Source organism: Dendrobates tinctorius, unplaced genomic scaffold (genome assembly GCF_039654945.1).
Source record: "Dendrobates tinctorius isolate UK_male_01 unplaced genomic scaffold, ASM3965494v1 ptg000022l, whole genome shotgun sequence".
NCBI classification, from domain to species: domain Eukaryota; kingdom Metazoa; phylum Chordata; class Amphibia; order Anura; family Dendrobatidae; genus Dendrobates; species Dendrobates tinctorius.
This window is the reverse complement of record NW_027361690.1, coordinates 89,003,584-89,029,354: the sequence shown is the minus strand read 5'-3', so window position 1 is coordinate 89,029,354 and position 25,771 is coordinate 89,003,584. Positions and strand designations below refer to the sequence as shown.

The following is a 25,771-nucleotide window of genomic DNA, read 5'->3' as shown; positions in this document are numbered from 1 at the left end:
TCCACGCCACCAGGGCGATCAGGATGGGCCCGATGAAAAGCACAAACCAATCTTTCGGCATGAATATCGGATGCAGGGACCCAAGAATTATCCTCCTGGCCATAACCCTTCCATTTAACCAAATACTGGAGTCTCTGTCTAGCCAGACGAGAATCCAGTATCTTCTCAACCTCATATTCCACATTACCTTCAACCAATACAGGGTCAGGAGGTGCCACCACAGGAACTACTGGCTGAACAAACCTCTTTAACAGAGACTTATGAAACACATTATGGATCTTGAATGTAACAGGAAGAGCCAATCGAAAAGAGACCATATTAAGAATCTGCAAAATCTTGTAAGGTCCAATAAATCTAGGTTTAAACTTTGGAGAAGCCACCTTCATAGAGATATTCTTTGATGACAACCAAACCATATCACCCACCTTAAACCGGGGACCAATGGTCCTATGCCGGTTGGAAAACCGCTGGGCCTTTTCCTGGGAGAGAGACAACTTATCCACCACTTGGTCCCAAATCTGGTGCATTCTCTCCACCACAGTGTCAACACCTGGGCAGGCAGAAGACTCCACCTGCCCTGAAGAGAATCGAGGATGAAACCCAAAGTTACAAAAAAAAAGGTGACATCAAAGTGGCAGAACTAGCTCTATTATTTAAAGCAAATTCGGCCAAGGGCAAAAAATGAAACCCAATCATCCTGATCAGCAGAAATAAAACATCTCAAATACGACTCCAAAGTCTGGTTTGTTCTCTCCGTCTGCCCATTGGTCTTAGGGTGAAACGCAGAGGAGAAGGACAACTGAATTCCCAGCTTGGAACAGAAAGTCCTCCAAAATCTGAACAAACTGAACTCCTCTGTCAGATACAATGTTCTCAGGAATCCCGTGCAAGCGAACCACCTGTTGCAAAAACAAGGGCAACAACTCTGAGGAAGATGGCAACTTAGGGAGTGGTACAAGATGGACCATCTTAGAGAATCTATCGCAAATCACCCAAATAAGTCATTCTCTGAGAGACAGGCATATCAGAGATAAAATCCATTGAAATATGGGTCCATGGCCTCCTGGGCACCGGCAAAGGCATCAACAACCCACTAGAGCGAGAACAAGGTTTAGACCGGGAGCAAGTCCCACAGGACTGCACAAAATTCCTGACATCGCGAGACAACGCGGGCCACCAAAAAGACCGACTCACCAAATCTCTAGTACCAAAAATACCTGGATGACCAGCCAATGCGGAGCAATGAACCTCAGACATCACTCTCTTCCTCCACTGGTCAGGAACATACAATTTTCCAATGGCACAACGCTCAGGTTTGTCCTCCTGAAACTCTTCCAGAACACGTCTCAAATCGGGCGAGATGGCAGAAAGAACTACCCCCTCACCTAAGATGGTAGCAGGCTTGGTCACAATAGGAGAATCAGCAAAGAAACTCCTAGAGAGGGCGTCTGCCTTGACATTCTTAGTGCCCGGAAGAAAAGAGACCACAAAATCAAAACGTGTGAAAAACAAGGCCCACCTAGCCTGTCTAGGATTCAAGCGTTTGGCCGACTCCAGGTAAATCAAATTCTTGTGGTCAGTAAGGACCACGACTTGATGTTTAGCTCCCTCCAACCAATGTCTCCACTGCTCAAATGCCCATTTCATGGCTAACAGTTCCCGATTCCCCACATCATAGTTAGGTTCGGATGGGGAGAACTTTCGGGAAAAGAAAGCACAGGGATTCATTTTAGATGTTACAGGATCTTTTTTGGGGCAAAACAGCTCCTGCACCAATCTCAGAAGCGTCCACCTCTACCTGAAACGGGAGTGAGACATCAGGTTGCCGCAAAACCGGAGCAGAAGAGAACCTTCGCTTCAGCTCCTGAAAAGAAGAAACAGCCTCCGGAGACCAATTCAGCACATCAGCCCCCTTCTTTGTCAAATCAGTCAATGGTTTGGCAATACCAGAAAAATTAGCTATAAATTTACGATAAAAATTAGCAAAACCCAAAAACTTCTGGAGGGCCTTCAAAGAAGTGGGCTGAACCCAATCATAAATGGCCTGTACCTTGGCCGGGTCCATTTCAATAGTTGACGGAGACAAAATGAATCCCAAAAATGAAATCCTCTGTACACCAAAAAGGCATTTCGATCCCTTGACATACAGGGAATTCTCCCTCAAAATCCAGAACACAGTCCGAACATGTTCCACATGAGAGTCCCAATCCTTGGAAAAGATCAAAATATCATCCAGATAGATGATCAAAAATTTATCCACAAAGTCTCGGAAAATATCATTCATGAAGCACTGGAAGACAGAAGGGGCATTAGTGAGCCCAAAAGGCATCACCAGGTACTCAAAATGTCCCTCCGGAGTATTAAATGCCATCTTCCAGTCATCCCCCAGCTTAATGCGAATAAAATTATACTCCCCCCTGAGGTCAAGATTTGTAAACCAGCAAGCACCTTTAACTCTGGAGAATAGATCAGAAATCAGGGGTAACAGATACTGATATTTAACAGTAATTTTGTTGAGGGAACGATAGTCAATACAAGGCCTTAATGAACCATCTTTCTTGGCCACAAAAAAAATCCAGCACCTAATGGTGAAGAGGATGGTCTAATATGACCCTTCTCCAACGACTCCTTAATATAGGATCGCATAGCCTCGTGCTCGGGTACAGATAAATTGAAAAGTCGACCCTTGGGAAATTTACACCCAGGGCTCAGCTCAATTGCACAGTCATAACTCCTATGAGGAGGCAAAGACGCAGACTCATTCTCACTAAATACATCATAAAAATCAGCCAAATAGTCAGGAACATCATGCGACTGGGGAGAGGTGGAGAAAATAGGAGCGTCACTAAGGGCACACCGACAACCCCAACTCACCACAGACACAGATTTCCAATCCAAAACTGGATTATGGATTTGCAGCCAGGGAAACCCCAGAACGATGGTATCATGCAAATTATGCAACACCAAAAATCTGCAATTTTCTTGATGGTCTGGGGCGACCCGCATTACCACCTGGGTCCAAAACTGAGGTTTATTCTTCGCCAAAGGAGTAGCATCAATACCCCTCAAAGGGATAGGCGTCCGCAGAGGTGTCATAGGAAACCCACAACGTTTAGCAAAATCCAAGTCCATCAGGTTCAGAGCTGCTCCCGAATCCACAAAAGCCTTAGCAGAAAATGTGGACAGGGAGCAGATCAGAGTAATTGCCAGAAGAAACTTTGGTTGAACACCACCCACAGCAAATGTGTGTGCAAAACATTTCTCTTATTTAGGGCAGACAGAAATAATATGAGAGGCATCGCCACAGAAAAAACACAGCTTATTACGCCTTCTGAACTCCTGACGTTGCGCCCTAGACAAAACTCTATCACATTGCATAGGTTCAGACATTTGTTCAACAGGTGGCAACACCTCTCGTGCAGTTTTGCGTTCACGCAAACGCCGATCAACCTGAATGGCAAATGACACAGAATCGTCAAGACCAGAAGGAACAGGAAATCCCACCATAGTATCTTTTACGGTTTCTGACAAACCCTTCAGAAAGAGAGCTGCCAAGGCAACATCATTCCAGGTAGTAAGGACCGCCCACTTTCGGAATTTTTGACAGTACAACTGCAGAATCCTGACCCTGGCTCAATGCCAACAGGGCCTTTTCAGCCTGATCAATAGCATTAGGTTCATCATACAACAACCTCAAGGCCTGAAAAAATGCGTTCACATCAGTCAGAATAGGATCATCTGGTTTCACAGAAAACGCCCAATCCTGGGGATTGCCGCGCAGCAAAGAGATGACAATTTTAACCTGTTGCGCGGAGCTCCCCGACGAGTTAGGCTTCAAGGCAAAAAATAATTTACAATTATTCTTAAAATTCTGAAATTTAGACCGATCCCCAAAAAACACATCAGGAGTAGGGATCTTTGGTTCAGCAGCATGTGAATGAGCAAGATAGGCGGAAATGCCCCGCACTTCAGCAGTAAGCTGCTCCACACGATCAGACAATTGCTTAATCTCCATTGAGAAAAAATTCCCCCTACGGCCTCAGAGAAATAGAGGAAAAAAAAATACACCAAAAAAAAAAAAAAATTCTGACACTTTTCGGATTGCAGACCCCTGATCCTATACACCACAACCAACAATAGCTGTGGGGGGTTCCTACGGTGCCCTAGACACCTCGTCACAGCCGTAGAACTACATAAGCCTAAAGAAGGAAAGGGGAAATCTAAACTGCCCCAGAGCAGACCCCAAAGCAATAGACAGCCCCCAACATGTATTGTCTGTGAAAAACAGATGAAAACACAAACACAGACAGAAAGACAGACTGAGCAAACGATGGGGCCCAACTAACTAGATAGGACAGGACAGAAAAGATGCTAGCTGCAATCCGCAAAAAACACTACCAAAAATGTCCCAACCGTCTAATAGGGAAAAAAGCCCTGAAGTCGCTAGACTTCAAAATCACTATATCAGCACTCAGGTATATTCTGAAAACAGAGCAAAGAGATCAACTGATCAGAGACAAAAATGGAATTCAGCCAGTCCCAACCAGGACTGGCTGAATACAAACACTAAGGAAACCAGACAAAATCTCATGGAATAATAGCAGGGCAAAAACTTAGCTTTTAGTAGACAGGAACTAAGCTGGATGCAAGAGCTCAGAGCAGAAAGGATCACCAGCAGCCCTGCAGGGCGTCGGCTGCCTTATATCCACTCAGAAATTCCAGATGTCCAATCACACTCCACCTGTTCAGATGACAGGTTCTTCCCATCCCAATCAATTTCACTACCTCTCTTCACCAGCAGAGGGAGTTCATCAGACATCAAAGGTGAAGGGGAGAATGAACTCACAACAGGTTGGGTTGTGGTTAAGGATGAGTTGTGGTTAGGGTTGGGATTACAGTTGTGGTTAGGATTGTGGTTAGGGTTGGGTTGTGGTTGTGTTGTGGTTAAGGTTGGGTTGTGGTTAGGATTACGGTTAGGGTTGGGATTACAGATAGGGTTGGGATTGTGGTTGTGGTTAGGGTTGGGATTGTGGTTAGGGTTGGGATTCTGGTTGTGGGTTGTGGTTAGGGTTGGGATTACGGTTAGGGTTGGGAATATGGTTGTGGTTAGGTTTGGGATTACGGTTATGGTCAAGGTTGGGATTACGGTTGTGGTTGGAATTGTGGTTAGGGATGGGAATGTGGTGGTTACGGTTGGGATTACGGTTGTGGTTAGGGTTGGGATTATGGTTGTGGTTAGGATTACGGTTGTGGTTATGGTTGGGATTACGGTTGTGGTCAAGGTTCGGATTACGGTTGTGGTCAAGGTTGGAATTACAGTTGTGGTTAGGGATGGGAATGTGGTTGTGGTTAGGGATGGGAATGTGGTTGTGGTTAGGGATGGGAATGTGGTTGTGGTTAAGGTTGGGATTACGGTTGTGGTTAGGGTTGGGATTACGGTTGTGGTTAGGGTTGGGATTACGGTTGTGGTTAGGGTTGGGATTACAGTTATGGTTAGGGTTGGGATTACGGTTGTGGTTAGGGTTGGGATTACGGTTGTGGTTAGGGTTGGGATTACGGTTGTGGTTAGGGTTGGGATTACGGTTGTGGTTAGGGTTGGGATTACGGTTGTGGTCAGGGTTGGGATTACGGTTGTGGTTAAGGTTGGAATTACGGTTATGGATGGGATTGTGGTTGTGGTTAGGGATGGGAATGTGGTTACGGTTGGGATTACGGTTGTGGTTAGGTTTGGTATTGCGGTTAGGGTTGTGGTTAGAATTGGGGGTTCCACTTTTTTAGGGTACATCAAGGGGTCTCCAAACACGACATGCCTCCACCATTGATTCCAGCCAATTTTGTGTTCAAAAAGTCAAACGGTGCTCCCTCCCTTGTGAGCCCTGCCTTTCACCTAAACAGTGGCTTTCCCCCACATATGGGGTATCTGCTTACTCAGGAGAAATTGCACAACAAATTTTGTGGTCCATTTTCTCCTGTTACCCTTGTGAAAATAAAAAAAAATTGGGTCCAAAGTAAATTTTTGTGAAAAAAGTAAAATGTTCATTTTTTCCTTCCTCATTGCTTTAGTTCTCGTGAAGTGGTTTACCTGCATATATGGGGTATCAGTGTACTCAGGATATATTGTACAACAATTTTTGGGACCAATTTATCCTGTTACCCTTGTTAAAATAAAACAAATTGGATGTGAAGTAAATTTGTTGTGAAAAAAAAGTTAAATGTTCGTTTTGTTTTTTTTTTTTTAAACATTCCAAAAATTCCTGTGAAGCACCTGAAGGGTTAATAAACTTCTTGAATGTGATTTTGTGCACCTTGAGGGGTGCAGTTTTTAGAATGGTGTCACTTTTCGGTATTTTCTGTCATATTGACCCCACAGACTCACTTCAAATGTGAGGTGGTCCCTAAAAACAAAATGGTTTGGGAAATTTTGTTTGAAAACATGAAATACAATACTTCAAAAAATCAGTGGGATCTGTTGATGCGTTCCAGAGCTATAACCTCATAAAGTGACAGTGGTCAGAATTGTAAAAATTGGCTTGGCCATTAAGTACCAAATTGGCTCTGTCACGAAGGGGTTAAAATGATGCAGTCGCACCTAAAAAAAAAAATTTTTTTTTTTTTTTTTTTTGGACATCTAATATTTGATATCTGTTTTCTGTTTAGTGTCAGAGCCGGAGAGTTCTAAAGGCAGCCGTGATGGCCTACCCCAGCTGCTTAGTCCCATTTCTCAGCCTGCCAAGTCCACATCCAGTATCGTTCGTAAAGAGGTCAAAACGGACAACGTGGTTGACACAGTCACTGTAGGTAAGTAGACACCACAGTATCCTACCATATAGTGACTATTGAGTGGTCAGCCAAAGATGGCCAATTCATTTGACTATTTTTACTATTACTACTTTTTGTCCTTTTCATTGGAAAGCGCCCCCTTATCCTTGTCTCATACGGTTTTCTTCACTAAAGAGAACAAATCAAGACACCGGCACTAATCTGCAAATTACCCTTACAGCTTCACACATTCAACTTTCTGGGCCTCACATTTTTCCTTAATATATGAGGCTGAATAGTTTGGGTCAGGAGACCCCCAACCAGTCCATAAATCACAGTCTGAATTCAGACATGCAATCTTAGTGATTTCTTCCATTTTTGTGAAATAATTAAAAAGTTGACAGGCCCTTTGAATCTGTTATTAGTGAGACACGCTAGTCTCAGATTATCTCATGATCTCCATTTTCATTTCTCCTTTATCTACTGTTATATTTTTGAGTCCGTCAGGTTAACAATTCCATTCCAGTATTTCTCACTTCCGTCGGTATCTGTTTCCAGAAAGCCTTTCCGTGTTCGCTTTAACACAACCTCCATACAGAAATGACTTTGTAAAAAAGAGCCGTGGCTTCTATTAGATCTCGAGAGGACATCTCTAATAAAGCTTTACTTGTCCTCCATAAAAAGGTTCAATTGTCAAAAATGTACGCTCAATTCTTAGATCTGATTACTGAGACCTACACCAGTCTCTCTTTTATTGCACATCCAACACAACTTAGAATTTCCATGAATTTGGTCTCACATATGAAAAATACACATCTCTGGTCACAGACATCTAAAATCTCTGAAGTCCCCCTATTGACATATGCTCTGAAATTTGTCATCTTTTTCCATCTGGTAGAGGGCCAAAAGCACAGTAGGAGCGGCCATACCATTAGTGCAACCTGGACAGCTGCTTTGGGGCCCAAGAGGTAATGGGGTCTAATTCTACTTCCAAAACAGCACATATTGAGCTATAAAGGGCCCATATACTGTTCATGCACAGGGTACCTCTTGTTTCTGTGTCCAGTCCTCCAATACAGCTAATTTTTTTTTTCTCCTTGAATAGTGACCACAATTCATAATATAAAGTTAGCATTAGTTAATCATGAATTCCTTTGACTTTCATCATGTGTTTGTTGGATCATGAGTTTGCTAGACTTCACCTCCATAAACATTATTTCATGTCTTGATAACTAAACTTTCAAGCACTGGACTAAAATATTATATAAGCCAAGTTCAAAGAATTGAAAAAGTTAAAGTATGAGTCTTTTTGTGATATGGAGAATATTACTGAAGGTACAAGAAATAAATCATGGAGACCTCTTGCTCATCTAAACGTGTATCAAAGTAAATCATTTATGGAATATATTTCTCAATTACAGGAAATGCAGCTGGATTGCTATTTGCTTCCTCACTTGAAGACTGCAGGGAAAGGGAAATCTACCAGACCTGGAGTTTACAGAGGAGGCGCAAGAGCGCCATGGAGCCAAGTCAGGAAAAACAATTAGATTGGAGAAGTAACAATGGACAGTACCAGCAGGAAAACATGGCAGGTTTACTGATCGGTGGCACTAACCCAGAAGAAAAAGCTGGTAAAATGCTTCATAAACTAGGAGTTGATGCAAAGATAGTCAGTGGAGCACTCCAAAATAGTATTCCTCGGCCAAAGACCTTGGACATCAAAAGGGCATCTCCGCGGAAGGAATCTGTGAATATGACCAAGGAGTGGAGTGATGATGAGTCTGCAGCGGGAGAGGAGGGGTACCCGGACAAGGCTGACTCTCCTGTCATTTTTGACCTTGAAGATCTTGACAATGACGCTATGGAAATCAAGCCAATAAGGATTGGTGGACAAAAGGTAAATCGCGTGGAGAGGAGCATGAGCACAAGTTTATCGATGTCTGTGTTCCCAAGCAAGCCCGTGGAGAAGACAGATGTAAAAGTAGGATTAGATCCTCTATCAATGCTAGCAGCAGAGACCGAGCAAGAAGAAGAAACTGAGGAAGTGGAAGAAAAAACGCTTTTGACGCCATCTGCTAAAAGAGACCTTGCAGAAGAGATTGAGATGTATATGAACAACATGAGCAGTCCATTGGCCAGTAGGGCTCCGAGTATGGACCTACAAAAGAACACGTCTGACCAGTACAAAAGCTCTAAAGCTATTCCCCTCTGCCGACGCTCGAGTCTCCCCTCCACCCCTCCACAGGCACCTCGATTAACGAAGTCAAAAACTTACCATGTAAAGCGTGAGGATAGACAGCGTGGGCGGCTCTGGTCCTCTCCTGCCTACTCATTGGGAAGTCCAAAAACAGAGCACCCACCAGATTCCACGGTGGCAGTTATGTCACCAACATCTTTTAACTTTGACACAATTCTTACGCCCAAGCTTGATGTGCTGAAGAGCAGCATGTTCTCAGCTGGAAAGGGAGTCGCTGAAAAGGCCACCAAATGGTACTCAAAGATTGCAAACTACAGCGGCCCAGTGAAGGTAAGACAATACTCTGATCTGTACGTAATACAGCAGCTTATTCACCATGCTTAGTGTTTCCAATTTTGGGAAAATGTAGGGGTTGTAAAGCTCACCTACCGTGCTCTACTGATATTAAGAGGGGTTGTAAAGCTCACATACCACGCTCTACTGATACTAGGAGGGGTTGTAAAGCTCACATACCATGCTCTGCTGATATTAGGAGGGGTTGTAATCTCACATATCGTTCTCTACTGATATTTGGAGGGGTTTTAAGCCCACATATCCCGGTCTCTTCCTGTAATAAGACTTGACCTGGGTGATGTAGTCCATATATCTCTTGTGTGTGGAGATCTGTATGTAACCGTCTCTGCCAGTGTCTTGACCATCCATTGTATATTGCAAGTATAATACAACATTTAGATAATTTCCTTTCACTTCATGAAATGGGTATTCTCAAGTTTGGAAGCGATAACCTAGCCATTGGCTAAAGAATAACTTTCTGAGCACTGGAGATTACTGCATATTGTAAAATGCTTTCTCCTACGCCTCATTGGGGGACACAGGACCATGAGTGTTATGCTGCTTGCCACTAGGAGGACACTGTGAACACAGAAAAAAGTTAATTCCTCCTCTGCAGTATACACCCTCTCGCTGGCTGAGATTTCCCCAGTTCTTGCTTAGTGTCTGTAGGAGGCACTTGGGTCTGGCTTCAGACTCCACCCTTTTTATTTTCGATTTTTTAAAAAAAAATTTCTGTAAACTTTTATTTTTTAATTAACGGAGTGAAGGGGGCGACGGTTCCTCTCAAGGGTCCGCTCTCCCCCAAACCAACAACAGGCGAGAACGCGGAGTATACCTCCCCGTACCATCTCCTGCGACGACTGGGGCATACCTGATTCTTCTGGGCAATGGTCCTGATCTCCCCACACGGAGAAGACTTTAGGAGCGCTTTGGATGCCCTGAATCAGCCCCATGGCCTCTCCATCCCCCTGCCTATAGGGAGGATTGATTGAGGTATACCCCTTTAAGAACTACTCCGGCTCTGCTACATCGCTCGGGAGGATGAGATCTGCAGGCTGGGTCCTGGACAGCGCGGCCTGCGTGAGCACCGGATTGGAGGTATGGGGTCGGGTCCTGGTCCCTGGGAGAAGCCCTGACCTAGTGTCAGCGGCGGTACACCGTCGCAGCCCCCCATTCTCTCCTTCATCCGGCGATCACCGCTGGTAGGCCCAGAAATTTAGTCCCGGCTTTTCGGCCGGCTAGGCCGCAATTTACATAGCGCCGCCGCCCACGTCCTTGGCACTTCTCGCTCTGTACAAGAAGCGCCCTGCTAGTCTCGGGGGCCATATCATCTTCACCTCAGCCTGCTCTGTGACGGCTGCGGGGGCGTGCATACTGACTGACGCGTCTTTACTGCCTGAGGAAGGCTCTGGTTGTCGAGGGAGGATCAAGTGACCCTTCACGGTTGACCAAGTGATTTCTAAATTAATCCACAGAGTGTTGCTAGCAACTGAGAATGACCAGACAGAGATGAGTCTCTGTATGGGAGGATCAAGGCAGATCACTAAACCCGTTTATTATATCACCTCTTTTATAGTATTTTGCTTAATTATACAAAGTACACAACTACCAATAGCATCATCGTATCACATTTACTTTATAAGCCAATAGTATTGCAAGAAAACCGGAAACTACATATATGTCCGTATCTACATAGCATAGAGAGTAGAACAATAGCACATTCATCAGGGTCTCATATCTAATATCTTGTTCAGACTGCAATAGTCTGGTTTCATAACAGCTGCGAACTTTACCCTAGTTACAGAATTTATCTTGTTTAAACAGCAAGATAGCGTCGCAAGCACAAAAATGGAGTCTTTGAGAACAAGATGTCCTCTACATCTGAATACTGTACTTCACATGGCAACGGCGGGGAACCGGTCTCTAGAAAGTAGACCCATGACGTGTCCCCTAGTCATGCTCGTGCTTCAGCATCGGCGAGTTCTGTCTGTCGCTCTCCCTCTCCTAATGTTCACAGAGAAAATGACTCTGAATTCGAGTCTGACACATCAGTACCTCAGAGTCCTCCGAATGACCAAGAGTCACTTGATTCTCTTATAGAATCAGTCAGCATGATTCTGACGTTGGACGAGGAAAATATTCCCGCTCCGGAACACGTTATCTCCTTTAAGAAGACTAAACGTGTACGCAGGCTTTTTGCCAGCCATCTGGAGCTTAAGGACATTGTCCAGAAGCATAGGGACTGGCCACATAAACGGTTCGTAGGTCAAAAACCTATCGAGGCTAAATACCCTTTTGCTCCAGAACTAATGAAAGATTGGTTACAGTCCCCTTCTGTGGATCCTCCTATATCACGTCTTGCTTCCAAAACACTTCTATCAGTTTCTGAGGGTTCTTCAGTCAGACCCCTCTGATCGTCAACTTGACTACCTTGCTCGCTGTTACACCGCTCCGCCATACTCACCCGGCCTCCGCTCCCATGCCGCAGTCGCCCTCCGCTCCCACGCCGCAGCCTCTCTCCACCCGTCCTACTCCAGTCCTGCCTTGTGTTCCTGCCGTCCTACTCCAGTCCTGCCTTCAGTGTTCCTGCCGTCCCACTCCAGTCCTGCCTTCAGTGTTCCTGTCGTCCTACTCCAGTCCTGTCTTCAGTGCTCCTGCCGTCCTACTCCAGTCTCAGTCTTACTCCGGTCCATCCTGAGCCGCCCCTCTCGGTACCGGCTACCGTGGTACTCGAACCCCTGGGCCTGCTCCTAACGGTCCCTGTATAGGGGTCGGTTCCACCTGGCAGCTCGCCCGGGGCCCCTCAGTGCCACGGTCCAGAGGGTCCACTCTCGGAGTTCCCGCTCCTGACCACCCGCGCTAACAGTACGATCAGGCCATGGACTCCGCCGGTACTACGGCTGCTACCCAGAAAGAGTTGCTATTCCTACGGGAGAATCAGGGGCGCATTATGTCAATCATGAAGTCGATGGACACCCGTTTGTCGGCCTTACAGGTGGCCGATCCTGGAAATGCCACTCAGCTGGCCAGTCTCCAATAGGAGCTGGGTCAGCAGCAAGATACTCAAACCCACATTTTGTCCTACATGGCCTCCTTTGATAGTCGTTTGTCGGCCCTCCAGGCTGCCGCTGCAGTGCCGACTCCTCCCCCTGCGTCTACTGCTCCTCCGACGCCCCGCCTCGCCAAGCCGCCTCGTTTCACCGGGGATCCCAAGCTCTGTAGGGGGTTCTTAAATCAGTGTAGTCTCCACTTTGAATGGCTGCCGCAGCAATATCCCTCGGACCGGGCCAAAGTGGCCTTCATCATGTCCCATCTGGAGGGAGAGGCCCTTTCTTGGGTAAACCCGCTCTGGGAACGTGACGACCCGGTCGTTTCGAGTCTCCCGGTTTTCCTGGATACGTTTCGTAAGGTTTTCGATGAGCCGGGCCGGTTAGCCTCTCTCACTGAGTCACTCTTTAACTTACACCAGGGCTCTCTTACGGTCGGACAGTACGCTATTCGCTTTCACACTATTTCCTCCGAGCTCGGCCGGAATAACGCAGCTTTGGTGGGGGCATTCTGGCGCGGTCTTTCTAGTAAAATAAAGGATGAACTCGCAGATCGAGATACCCCGTCCACCTTAGAGGACCTTATCTCGCTGGCTACCCGCATTGACCTGCGCTTCCTGGAGCGCGCTCGGGAGTCAGTGAGAGACAGGCGCTCCTCCAGGTCAGTTTCTCCTTTCACTCAGTCGGCCAGCTCACGTTCAGTCGGATCTTCTTCCCTCTCTTCGGGTGAGCCCATGCAGATAGATCATCTCAGGTTGGCCGAGTTACGTCAGAGAGAGAGACGGGCACAAGGTCTGTGCCTCTATTGCGGTCATTCGTCACACTATATTCGCACCTGTCCTAAGAGACAGGGAAACGACTCCACCTTGGTCAGGTAAGAGAGGCCTTCCTAGGTGATGATGATTCCTCTCAACCCCTTACGATTTCTGTGCTTTTGGTTTCAGGAGGGAGGCGTGGTTCCGAGGTGGCCTACGTGGATTCTGGCTCAGCGGGTAACTTCATTCGGCCGTAAGAGGTAGACAAATACCAAATTCCTGTAGTCACTCTATCTAACCCAATTCAGATTGCCACCGTGGATGGCAAACCGCTACAGGTGACCGTCACCTTGGTCACTGAAGAGGTGGAATTGCAAATCGGAGCCTTACATCGAGAGAAGATAGCCTTTTACGTTTTACCTAAGCTCTCTCACGCCATGCTACTCGGTCTTCCATGGTTAAGGACTCATCAGCCGGTTCTCAACTGGTCTTCTGGGGAGATACTCCGCTGGGGGCACCCGTGCCAAGCTCGCTGTCTGACTCCTGTCCGCCTGGCGGCCGCTCCACGGTCACCTCCAGACCTCCCGGGTCTGCCTCCAGCTTACAGCTCCTACGCTGATGTTTTTGATAAGAAGGAAGCGGAGGTCCTTCCTCCACACCGGCCGTTTGACTGCCCAATTGAACTTGTTTCTGGCTCAACCCCCCCAAGGGGCAGAATCTACCCTCTGTCTCCCGCGGAGACCACCGCCATGTCTGAGTACGTCCGAGAGAACCTCGCCAAAGGCTTTATACGGAAATCCTCTTCGCCCGCGGGAGCCGGGTTCTTCTTCGTCAAAAAGGACGGGACTCTACGGCCATGCATTGACTATAGGGGCTTGAATGAGATTACCATCAAGAACAGGTACCCTCTTCCACTCATTCCAGAACTGTTTGACCGTCTCAGAGGGGCTCGGGTCTTTACCAAGCTGGACCTCAGAGGAGCCTACAATCTGGTCCGTATCCGTGCAGGTGACGAGTGGAAGACCGCTTTCAACACTCGAGATGGCCATTACGAGTACCTGGTCATGCCCTTCGGTCTTTGCAATGCTCCTGCAGTCTTTCAAGAGTTCGTCAATGAGATCTTCCGGGATCTCTTGTACTCCTGTGTGGTCGTGTACTTAGACGACATCCTCGTCTTCTCGCCGGACCTCTCGTCCCACAGAAAGAGTGTCCGCCTGGTGCTTCAGCGTCTTTGGGAGAACCGTCTGTATGTAAAGATCGAGAAATGTCTCTTCGAACAGACCTCTCTGCCATTCCTGGGATACATTATCTCCGACGCTGGTCTAAGGATGAATCCCGAGAAGTTGTCTGCCATTCTCAAATGGCCTCGCCCCGTCGGATTAAAGGCGATACAACGATTCCTCGGGTTCGCCAACTATTACCGGCAATTTGTCTCCCACTTCTCCGCGATCACAAGACCCATTTCTGTGCTTACCCGTAAAGGGTCTACTTCCAAGGATTGGTCTCCTGAGGCAGAGGAGGCCTTTCTGACCCTAAAACGGGCTTTCTCCACGGCTCCGGTCCTGCATCGCCCTGAGAGCGATCGACCTTTTGTACTCGAGGTGGAAGCTTCCTCGACTGGTGCCGGGGCGGTGCTGTCCCAGAGAACCGCCTCCGGTCGCCTGCACCCTTGTGGCTTCTTCTCGAAGGCCTTTTCTCCATCCGAGTGTAACTACTCGATCGGTGACCGGGAACTTTTGGCCATCAAGTTGGCCTTGGAGGAATGGCGCCACCTCCTGGAGGGAGCTGTCCATCCTTTTGTCATCTTCTCGGACCACAAGAATCTGGCCTATCTCCAGTCTGCCCAGAGACTAAACTCTCGCCAGGCCAGATGGTCTTTATTTTTTGCCCGATTTGATTTCGAGCTCCGATTCCGTCCCGGCAACAAGAATTCCAAAGCCGACGCCCTGTCCAGGGTCTTCCAACCACACGAATCCACGGAGGAACGTCACATATCATTGATCCCACTAGGATCATCACCGTGGCTCCAGTGAACTGGCTTACTCCTCCACCTGGCAAGACGCTTGTGCCAGAGGATCTCAAGCAAAAGGTTCTTCTATGGGGGCACTCCTCCAAACTGGCCGGCCATGCCGGAACTAAAAAGACCCTTGACCTTATCAAACGTCACTACTGGTGGCCCTCAATTCGCCAAGATGTACTCGACTTTGTGGCTTCTTGTCCATCCTGTGCAAAAAACAAGGTGCCACGGAGATCTCCGTCCGGCTTGTTGCTTCCGTTGCCTGTTCCTACGGTTCCTTGGGAGAACATCGCCATGGATTTCATCACCGACCTACCCTGCTCTGCGGGCTGCACAGTCATCCTGGTGGTGGTGGATCGTTTTTCCAAGATGGCTCACTTCATCCCTCTGCCCGGTCTTCCCTCAGCGCCAGAGCTGGCCAAAATCTTCATTCATCAAGTCTTCAGGCTTCATGGACTACCTCGACGCATTGTGTCTGACCGAGGGGTTCAGTTTACCTCCAAGTTCTGGCGTTCGCTTTGTAAGCTCATGAACGTTTCCCTCGACTTCTCCTCGGCCTACCATCCACAGTCCAACGGACAAGTAGAGCGTACCAACCAGACGCTTACGGGATACTTACGCCACTTCTCTAACGCCCACCAGAACGATTGGGTCAACCTGCTCCCCTGGGCAGAGTTCGCTTATAACAACCATGCTGGTGAGTCTTCGGCCAAGACTCCGTTTTTCATTGTTTTTGGCAGACATCCTGGTGTTCCTCTTCCAATAACCCCTGCCTCTGAGGTACCCGCGGCCAATGCCTTGTCCTCGGAATTTTCTAAGATTTGGGCTGAGACCAACACATCACTCAAGAGATCCGCTGATCAGATGAAGAACTATGCAGACAAAAAGAGGTTGGATTCTCCTCCGTATCGTGTTGGCGACAAGGTCTGGCTCTCCTCCAAATTCGTCCGACTAAAACTGCCCTCCTACAAGTTGGGTCCACGCTACATTGGTCCGTTTGAAATTCTGGGACGTATTAACGAAGTTGCCTACAAATTGAGGTTGCCTGCTTCGCTCCGGATCCCGAACACCTTTCACGTCTCTCTCCTGAAGCCTGTGGTGCTGAATCGTTTCCATTCCTCGCTTGATCTTGGCCCTCAGCCGGTGGGTGCCGACAACATTTTTGAAGTGCAGGACATCCTCGCTGTGAAAAGGGTTAGAGGTAGGACTTTCTTTCTCGTTGATTGGAAGGGCTTTGGTCCTGAGGAGAGATCCTGGGAGCCTCGGGAGAATATTAATGCTCCCCGTATCCTCAAGAGGTTTCTTGTTAACCTCCGGGGGGGGGCTTAGGGGAGGGGGTACTGTTACACCGCTCCGCCATACTTACCCGGCCTCCGCTCCCACGCCGCAGTCGCCCTCCGCTCCCACGCCGCAGCCTCTCTCCACCCGACGGCCGCGGCGGTCACCTGAGACAGGCCCGCGACCGATGCCTTCCCTGCATGCTATGCGCATGCGCCATAGGCCGCGGCCGCGCCTCCTTCCTGCTTCTTATGCTCTGGCTGTGCCCTGACCCGGAAGCACCTTTGGACCAATGGCTGACCAGACGGGGCCATATCAGGCCGCTTCCCCCTGAGGGAGGCGCCTGATCGTTGTGTTTCCTGACACTCTGGCCTCGCTCCATCGTGCACACTCTGCTCCTGCAGTTCCTGTCTCGGCTGCTCCTCACAGCAGCTTCTCAGTCCTGCTACCCGTGTTCCTGCCGTCCTACTCCAGTCCTGCCTTCAGTGTTCCTGCCGTCCTACTCCAGTCCTGCCTTGTGTTCCTGCCGTCCTACTCCAGTCCTGCCTTCAGTGTTCCTGCCGTCCCACTCCAGTCCTGCCTTCAGTGTTCCTGTCGTCCTACTCCAGTCCTGTCTTCAGTGCTCCTGCCGTCATACTCCAGTCTCAGTCTTACTCTCTTACTCCGGTCCATCCTGAGCCGCCCCTCTCGGTACCGGCTACCGTGGTACTCGAACCCCTGGGCCTGCTCCTAACGGTCCCTGTATAGGGGTCGGTTCCACCTGGCAGCTCGCCCGGGGCCCCTCGGTGCCATGGTCCAGAGGGTCCACTCTCGGAGATCCCGCTCCTGACCACCCGCGCTAACACTCGCTCAGTCTTTGAGGCTTCAGGAGCGGCAATTTTTCCATCTTTTGCGGCAACTTGGGTGGCTAAGGCAATGGCCGCTTGGGCAGAAGTGTTAATTACTGCCATCCAAGGTAGCAACCTTCCTCCAGAGGCAACTAGTGTCGCCAAGTAGATAATTCACGCAGGGGACTTTGTGGTGGATGCTACCTTAGATGCAGCCAATTGCGCTGCACAGGCGGCCGCTAATGCAGTCTCCATTAGAAGAGCCCTATGGCTCCGTGACTGGCGAGCAGATTCCACCTCCAAAAGATCGTTGACTTCTCTGCCTTATCAAACTGGTTGCCTATTTGGAGAGAAACTGGACCAGCTTCCCCAACAAAGGGCTGTCCGGCCGTTTCGGAATCAACAGCCGACTTGTTTTCGCAACAATTCCAGTTGGTCCTCCACAGCTTTCTCTTCTGGATCAGGTCGGTCCCCGTGTGGAAACAGAGGTTCCCAGGTCTCATACAGACTTAACCACTCTTGGAAACCCAGACCAAGGGCATCTGAATCTAGGGGAACCAGATCCTCTACACAATGACTTGTTGAGGTATCCGGCGGACACCGACAAAGTAGGCGGTCGTCTTTCATTCAGTCACCTGGCTCGTCAGGAAGCTGGTGTCCTCCGGATAAAAAATAGAATTTTCTTCCCCCCCGACACGTTTTTTACGGTCCTCACCCCCCAAGACAAAGACAGCAGCCTTCCTTCAGGCCGTTCATGCGCTGCATAGGGACGGAGTCATCATTCCGGTCCCTCAAGACGAAAGGTTCAAGGTTTTTTATTCAAACCTTTTTGTGGTTCCAAAGAAGGACAGCCCATACTGTACCTCAAGCTGTTAAATAAGTTTGTCAAGGTACGGTGATTCCGAATGCAATCTCTCCGGTCAGTTGTCGCCTCCATGGAAAAAGGAGAGTTGCTAGGATCCATCGATATCAAAGATGCTTACCATCACATCCCAATTTGTCCGTGCCACCAGCAGTTCCTGCGTTTTGCAATTCGCGAGGTACACTTCCAGTTCGTTGCCTTGCCCTTCGGACTCTCCACCGCCCCCAGAGTCTTTACCAAGGTTATGGCGGCTGTCATGGCCATTCTTCACGCTCGGGGAGTTGTGGTACTGCCGTATCTGGACGACCTACTGATCAAGGGTCCGTCCCTTCCAGCCTGCGTGGAATCCGTAGATATCACAGTAAATACACTTTCTCGCCTGGGTTGGAAGATAAACTCTGACAAGTCTTCCCCAACACTGGCTCAGCAGATTTCCTTCTTGGGAATAATCTTGGACACTTCCTGCTCGTTGGTCATTCTGCCTCCAGAAATGGCACGAGCCTTACAACAGGGAGCACGGACTCTTTCCCAACCAGCTTTTCTTTTTTTTGAATCAGATCTTTTTTATTAAACATTCAGGAATCAATACAGAAAGAATATGACATCTTATATAGCAAGTAAAATTTACATTGAGAGCAAATATTATTTAAAGGGTAAAACTCTTCCTGTGTAAGAATAAATAAAAAGAAGAAATCTCAAAACACAGATATTTGCATAAAATTGAGCCTATAAACAACATGGCTCCACAAATAAACAAAAATCAAAATTATACATCAGTGCCTCATTTCAGCGGGAAAACCATCCCCGCCAGCCGCGCCACTCCGCATCATATTTCGCGCCCCCCACGGATATCAGGTCCAATCCACCCCAGCTCCCTCCCACCGCGCCACTCAAAATCTACTTCGCCACAAAGGGCACTAGACTTTATTTTCACCCCCCAAGCATCCCCTCATCGCAAGCACAACAGCAACTGGTCCAACATCGCATCCCGTACCAGTGCGCCCGAGGGGAGACCCGGTGACTCCATCCATGGCTGCCAAATTTTGTAAAACTTTCTTAATGCATTTCTTTTTAAATAAGCCCCCCTTTCCAATCTGATGACATTATTTAGTTTATTTTTAAGCTCTGACAATGTTGGTGGCATAGGATCCAACCAATGATATGCAAGTATCTTTCTTGCCTGATACAGGATGCGTGCTATTCCCAGGGCCACTGCAGAGTCCGGGTCAACCCCCTCCTCCCACAAATTCAACAAACATAGACGAGGTGACGGTCGTATTGTGATATGGTATACTTGGGCTATGAGTCCCAGGCTCTGCCTCCAGAAATCCCCAATGTGTCCGCACTCCCACATAACATGCATCAAGTGGGCATCATCCTGCCCACACCTAACACATTGTGTATTGGGCCTAAGTCCCATTTTAAATAATAAGCTGGGTGTTTTATATACCCTGTGAATGAGATATATTTGCGAAAGCCGCTGGCACTCAGAAACCGCCATTTTAGGGACCTGTTCTAGAATATCGGAACACTGGTCCTCCGTCAGGGGGCCAACGTCCCGTTCCCACTTATTCTTAGCAGCAGTCAGTGGATATGTCTCCAGATGGGCAGGTAATAATCTTTTATATAATTCAGAGATAAGTCCCCTAGAAGACTCAGATGTAAGTAGCATATGTAGTGTTTGATTATGTGTCACTATCACCGCCAACCAGCTTTTCACTCCATACGTTTCAGCATGAGAGTTTTCGGAAAGATGGTAGCAGCGATAGAAGCGGTCCCATTCGCACAGTTCCATCTCCGCCTTTTAAAACATGCTTTGCTATTTACTTGGGACAAGAACCCATTCTCCCTGGACCGTCGGTTCCTTCTGTCCCTGCGGGTCAGACAAACCCTCAAGTGGTGGACGCTGAAATCCTCCCTGAATCAAGGAAAGTCCTTTCTCACAGTACGATGGTCGGTGGTAACCACCGACGCAAGTCTTCTGCGCTGGGGTGCGGTCTTTCGTCACCACATGGCACAGGGTCGTTGGTCAACTCGAGTCACGTCTCTCCATCAACATCTTGGTGATACGAGCGTTCACACTAGACCTACTCAGTTTCCACCATCTCCTCGCAGGTCACCCTATCAGGATCCAATCCGACAATGCCACGGCTGTGGCGTATATCACCCGTCGGGGGTACTTGGAGCAGGATGGCCATGCACGAAGTGAGTCACATCCTCCATTGGGCCAAGACCAACCATTCGCCCATCTCAGCAATCCACATCCCGGGGGTAGACAATTGGGAGGCGGATTTTCTCAGTCGCCAAGACCTTGCCTCAGGAGAGTGGTCTCTTCATCCGGAAGTTTTTCAGCAGATTTGCCATCGCTGGGGGACTCCAGATGTGGATCTCATGGCCTCAAGACTAAACAACAAGGTTCCTCGATTCATTGCCCCATCGCACGATCCATGCGCCATTAGAGCGGATGCCCTAGTTCTGCCGTGGCACCGGTTCTAGCTCCCATACATTTTTCCCCCTCTTCCCCTGCTCCCAAGGGTCATCAAGAGAAAATCAAAGCAGAGGGAGTACCAGTGATCCTAGTCGCGCCAGATTGGCCGCGCCAGGCATGGTACACAGAAGTAGTTTAACTGGTCGCCGATGTTCCCTGGCGACTTCCAGATCGCATGGATCTACTCTCACAGGGCCTAATTTACCACCAGAACTCCGGGGCCCTGTCTTTGACGGCATGGCCGTTGAATCCTGGATTTTAGCACAGGCTGGTTTCTCTCACGAGGTGATCTCCACCATGATTAGTGCTAGGAAGCCCGTGTCCCTGCGCATTTATCACCGCACCTGGAAAACCTTCTTCTCGTGGTGCAAGTGACCATGGACAATCCCCTCTGGTGTTCTCCATTCCTGCCATATTGGAATTCCTACAATTCGGATTAGTCAGGCCTCGCGCTTATCTCGCTCAAGGACCAAATTTCAGCTTTGTCGGTTGTATTCCAACGCAAAATTGCCACCAAATTACAGGTGAAGACGTTCATTCAGGGAGTTTCCCATGTGGCTCCTCCCTAAGGCCATTGGAATCATGGGACCTTAACTTGGTTCTCGGAGCATTACAGGTGACCCCTTTCGAACCACCGCAGGATGTACCACTAAGGGTGGTTTCACATTAGAGTTTCAGGCCGCAGCGTCGGCCTGCGCATGGCCGCAGCTAAGCTCCGCCCCCTGCCGCGCCTCCTCCAGTAGCTCCGCCTATGGGCGCAGCGTCCTGCGTCCCCTATCTTTAGCACTGGGGACGCAGGCCGTGCGCAGGTATGCGTTTGGCTGCGCATGCGTCCTTTTGACGGGTGCGCCGACCAGCGCCAAACGCAAGCTGTTGCAATTTGGTGCGCTCAGCGCACCCGTCAAAGGAACACATGCGCCGCCAAACGCATACCTGTGCACGGCCTGCGTCCCCAGTGCTAAAGATGGGGGATGCATGCAGCGTCATGCGCCCGTAGGCGGAGGCGCGGCAGGGGGCGGGGCTTAGCGGCGGCCGTGCGCAGGCCGACGCTGCGGCCTTGAACGCTAATGTGAAACCACCCTAACTGTTCTCTCTTGGAAAGTGGTCTTTCTAGTGGCAATTACGTCAATCAGACGAGTTTAGGAATTGGCGGCCCTGTCCTGCCGTCCTCCGTTTCTGAATTTTCATCAGGACAAGGCAGTTCTGAGGAAGTCTCCGTCTTTCCTGCCCAAAGTCGTGTCTTCCTTTCATCTCAATGAGGAAATTGTTTTGCCTTCCTTCTGCCCGGCACCAGTCCATCGCATTGAGAAGGCCCTCCACACCCTCGATGTGGTCAGGGCTCTGAGACGGTACATCTCGCGGACGGCTCCCTTCCACAAGTCAGATGCCCTGTTCGTACATTCACAGGGGCATAGGAAGGGTCTAGCCGCTTCAAAAACCATGCTAGCCAGGTGGATTTGCTTGGCTATTCAGGAATCCTACCGTGTCTGGGACACACCTGTCCCAGCAGGGATTCAGGCACATTCTATCCGCTAAGTGAGCGCCTCTTGGGCCATTCGGCACCAGGCGTCGGCAGAACAGGTCTTCAACACTGCGACTTAGTCCAGCCTGCATACTTTTACAAAACATTACCAAATTCATTCTCAGGCCTGTCTGCAAGGCTGCGACTTGGTCCAGCCTGCATACCTTTACAAAACATTACCAAATTCATGCTCAGACCTCTGCGGATGCAGCTCTTGGCAGACGAATCCTGCAATCGGCAGTACCACAGTGTTAAGCCAGTGGTACATGTGGTATTAGCAGTTGTATGCTCCCCACCCAGGGACTGCTTTAGGACATCCCACTGTCTCTGTCCCCCAATGATTGGCTTGGAGAAAAGGATTTTACAGTGAATACACAAAAATCCCTATTTTAACTGCGCTTGCTCCAACACGTGCGTGTATGGTGTGTGAGGGCTATGTGGGGGGTTGTGCGGAGGTCTGCGGGGCTGTGTGTATTTAAATAATAAACCAACAATATACTCCCAGTATCCGACTTAATCCATATAATAACAATTGTCCCACGACGAGCTCCCGTGGAGAGCTATCACACCAGCTGATGAGACCGCTCTCCAGGGGCTCCGGTGATACAATGATGGAGATAATCCTCTGCATTGCATCACTCCTCCACTGAGAGGTCACCGGAGTTCACCTGTCACTTTGCGGCACTACAGCGTGAGAATTTTCAGCTTGTTATTACGTGTCTAATTTTAGTGGTTGTTTTATTAAAAATTTTTAAAAGGATTATACTCATTGGTGGTTTATATAATCCTTCCCTCTTTGTTATCCAAGGAATGGCCACTGTAGCAGAAAATCATATACCCATATTTCTATAAGTAAAAGTCCGTTAAAGGGTTAGTCCACGTGAAAACATTTAGAAAGTGTTAGGTGTAAAATGTTTTTGGTTAAGATATCCCTTTACAAAACCTTATCTGGTGAGTTCTCTTTCAATGGAAGTCTTCAGACAGAAATCTATGAGATTGTTTAGTGAATCCTGCATTGAGTAAGAGGATTGGCCATGATGATCCTGGAGGGCCCTTCCAACTAACATTCTAGGGTTCTAGGGATAACATTACGAATTCTGACCATGTCACATTTATGTATGGGCGATGACGTGCTAACTGTATTACACGCTACATGTCTCCCAGGATCAGAATTCGGATCGGATGAGCCTCTGTTCTAGTGGGACCGGAGACGCAGAGTCCGCCTCTCTCAATGAAGATGACTTTGAAGGCATCACCTCCTCTCGTGACGACGACCTCAGTAATGCCAACATCACCATGGGTATGAGCAGAACCAGCCTGGAGAGCAACACTTCTCAAGAGGGCAGCACCAAGCAGCTCTACAACAGCGGTAAGCATTAATCCCAGGAAGCGTTGTCAGGAGGACCAGGGGGAGATGATGGTACTAACAAATGTCTTCTCTCCAACACAGGCTCCCCTTCTAGGATCACAATAAACTATAAACCGGAGCCTCATCCGTCCTGCAATTTCAGCACTACCAGTGTCTTCCAGAACTATGCCATGGAGGTGCGCTGCTGCAATTACTACCTCATGAACCATTTTGGGTGAATGCATCAAGGACATATGTATTAATAGTTCATTTTTTTTCTGACTAAAAGACTTAAAGGGAATCTGTCACCCCATTTTTCAGGTGCTGGCACCGCCATCAGGGGCTTATCTACAGCATTCTGTAATTCTTTAGATAAGCCCCCGATGAAACCTGAAAGATAAGAATAACACGTTAGATTATACTCACCGAGGGGGCGGGCTTGGGTGCGGTGGGTGTTGCAGTCCTGTCCGGCGCCTCCCATCTTCATACGATGACGTCCTCCTGCTTGCTTCTCCCTTGGCTCCTGCGCAGGCGTACTTTCTCTGCCCTGTTGAGGGCAGAGTAAAGTACTGCAGTGCGCAGGTGCCGGGAAAGGTCAGAGAGGTCCCGTGCCTGCGCAATGCAGTACTCTGATCTGCCCTTAATAGAGCTGAGAAAGTACGTCTGCGCAGGAGCTGAAGGAGAAGCAAGGAGGGAGAAGCATCGTACACTGGGTGCAGAATTATTAGGCAAATGAGTATTTTGATCACATCATCCTTTTTATACATGTTGTCCTACTCCAAGCTGTATAGGCTTGAAAGCCAACTGCCAATTATGTAAATCAGGTGATTTGCATCTCTGTAATGAGGAAGGGGTGTGGTCTAATGACATCAAAACCCTATATAAGGTGTGCTTAATTATTAGGCAACTTCTTTTCCTTTGGCAAAATGGGTCAGAAGAGAGATTTGACAGACTCTGAAAAGTCAAAAATTGTGAGATGTCTTGCAGAGGGATGCAGCAGTCTTGAAATTGCCAAACTTTTGAAGCGTGATCACCGAACAATCAAGCGTTTCATGGTAAATATCCAACAAGGTCACAAGAAGCGTGTTGATAAAAAAAGGCGCAAAATAAATGCCCATGAATTGAGGAAAATCAAGCGTGAAGCTGCCAAGATGCCATTTGCCACCAGCTTTGCCATATTTCAGAGCTGCAATGTTACTGGAGTATCAAAAAGCTCAAGGTGTGCCATACTCAGGGACATGGCCAAGGTAAGGAAGGCTGAAAAACGACCACCTTTCAACAAGAAACATAAGAAAAAACGTCAAGACTGGGCCAAGAAGTATCTTAAGACTGATTTTTCTAAGGTTTTATGGAATGATAAAATGAGAGTGACTCTTGATTGGCCAGAAGGATGGGCCCGAGGCTGGATCAGTAAAGGGCAGAGAGCTCCACTCCGACTCAGACGCCAGCAAGGTGGAGGTGGGGTACTGGTATGGGCTGGTATCATCAAAGATGAACTTGTGGGACCTTTTCGGGTTGAGGATGGAGAGAAGCTCAACTCCCAGACCTACTGCCAGTTTCTGGAAGACACCTTCTTCAAGCAGTGGTACAGGAAGAAGTCGGTATCGTTCAAGAAAAACATGATTTTCATGCAGGACAATGCTCCATCACATGCATCCAAATACTCCACAGCGTGGCTGGCCAGTAAAGGTCTAAAAGAAGAAAAAACAATGACATGGGCCCCTTATTCACCTGATCTGAACCCCATAGAGAACCTGTGGTCCCTCATAAAATGTGAGATCTACAGGGAGTGAAAACAGTACACCTCTCCGAACAGTGTCTGGGAGACTCTGGTGGCTGCTGCACGCAATGTTGATCGTAAACAGATCAAGCAACTGACACAATCTGTGGATGGAAGGCTTTTGAGTGTCATCGTAAAGAAAGGTGGCTATATTGGTCACTGATTTTTTTTCTGTTTTTGAATGTCAGAAATGTGTTTTTTCTAAATTTTGTGTTGCTCTATTGGTTTACCTGGTGAAAATAAACAAGTGAGATGGGTATATATTTGTTTTTTATTAAGTTGCCTAATAATTATTCACTGTAATAGTTACCTTAACAAACAGATATCCTCCTAAGATAGACAAATCTCAAAAAAAAACCCACTCCAACTTCCAAAAATATTAAGCTTTGATATCTGAGTCTTTTGGGTTGATTGAGAAAATAGTTGTTATTCAATAATAAAAAGAATCCTCTCAAATACAACTTGCCTAATAATTCTGCACCCAGTGTATGAAAATGGGAGGCGCCGGACGGGACGGAGACACCCATTTGACCGGACCGAACGCCGGGGTGAGTATAA

General features: G+C 48.2%; 1 protein-coding gene across 4 annotated transcripts in view; it reads left to right on the top strand.

The window, feature by feature from the left end:
• Positions 1-25,771, top strand: part of DENND4A (DENN domain containing 4A) — a 193,521-nt gene that overhangs the window by 149,270 nt on the left and 18,480 nt on the right. For all 4 annotated transcript variants that reach the window (XM_073568879.1, XM_073568880.1, XM_073568878.1 and 1 more), the window contains 4 exons: positions 6,658-6,798; positions 8,181-9,286; positions 23,250-23,454; positions 23,536-23,630. In XM_073568879.1, the coding sequence (XP_073424980.1) occupies positions 6,658-6,798; positions 8,181-9,286; positions 23,250-23,454; positions 23,536-23,630 (1,547 nt within the window). The remainder of the gene's footprint in view (positions 1-6,657; positions 6,799-8,180; positions 9,287-23,249; positions 23,455-23,535; positions 23,631-25,771) is intronic.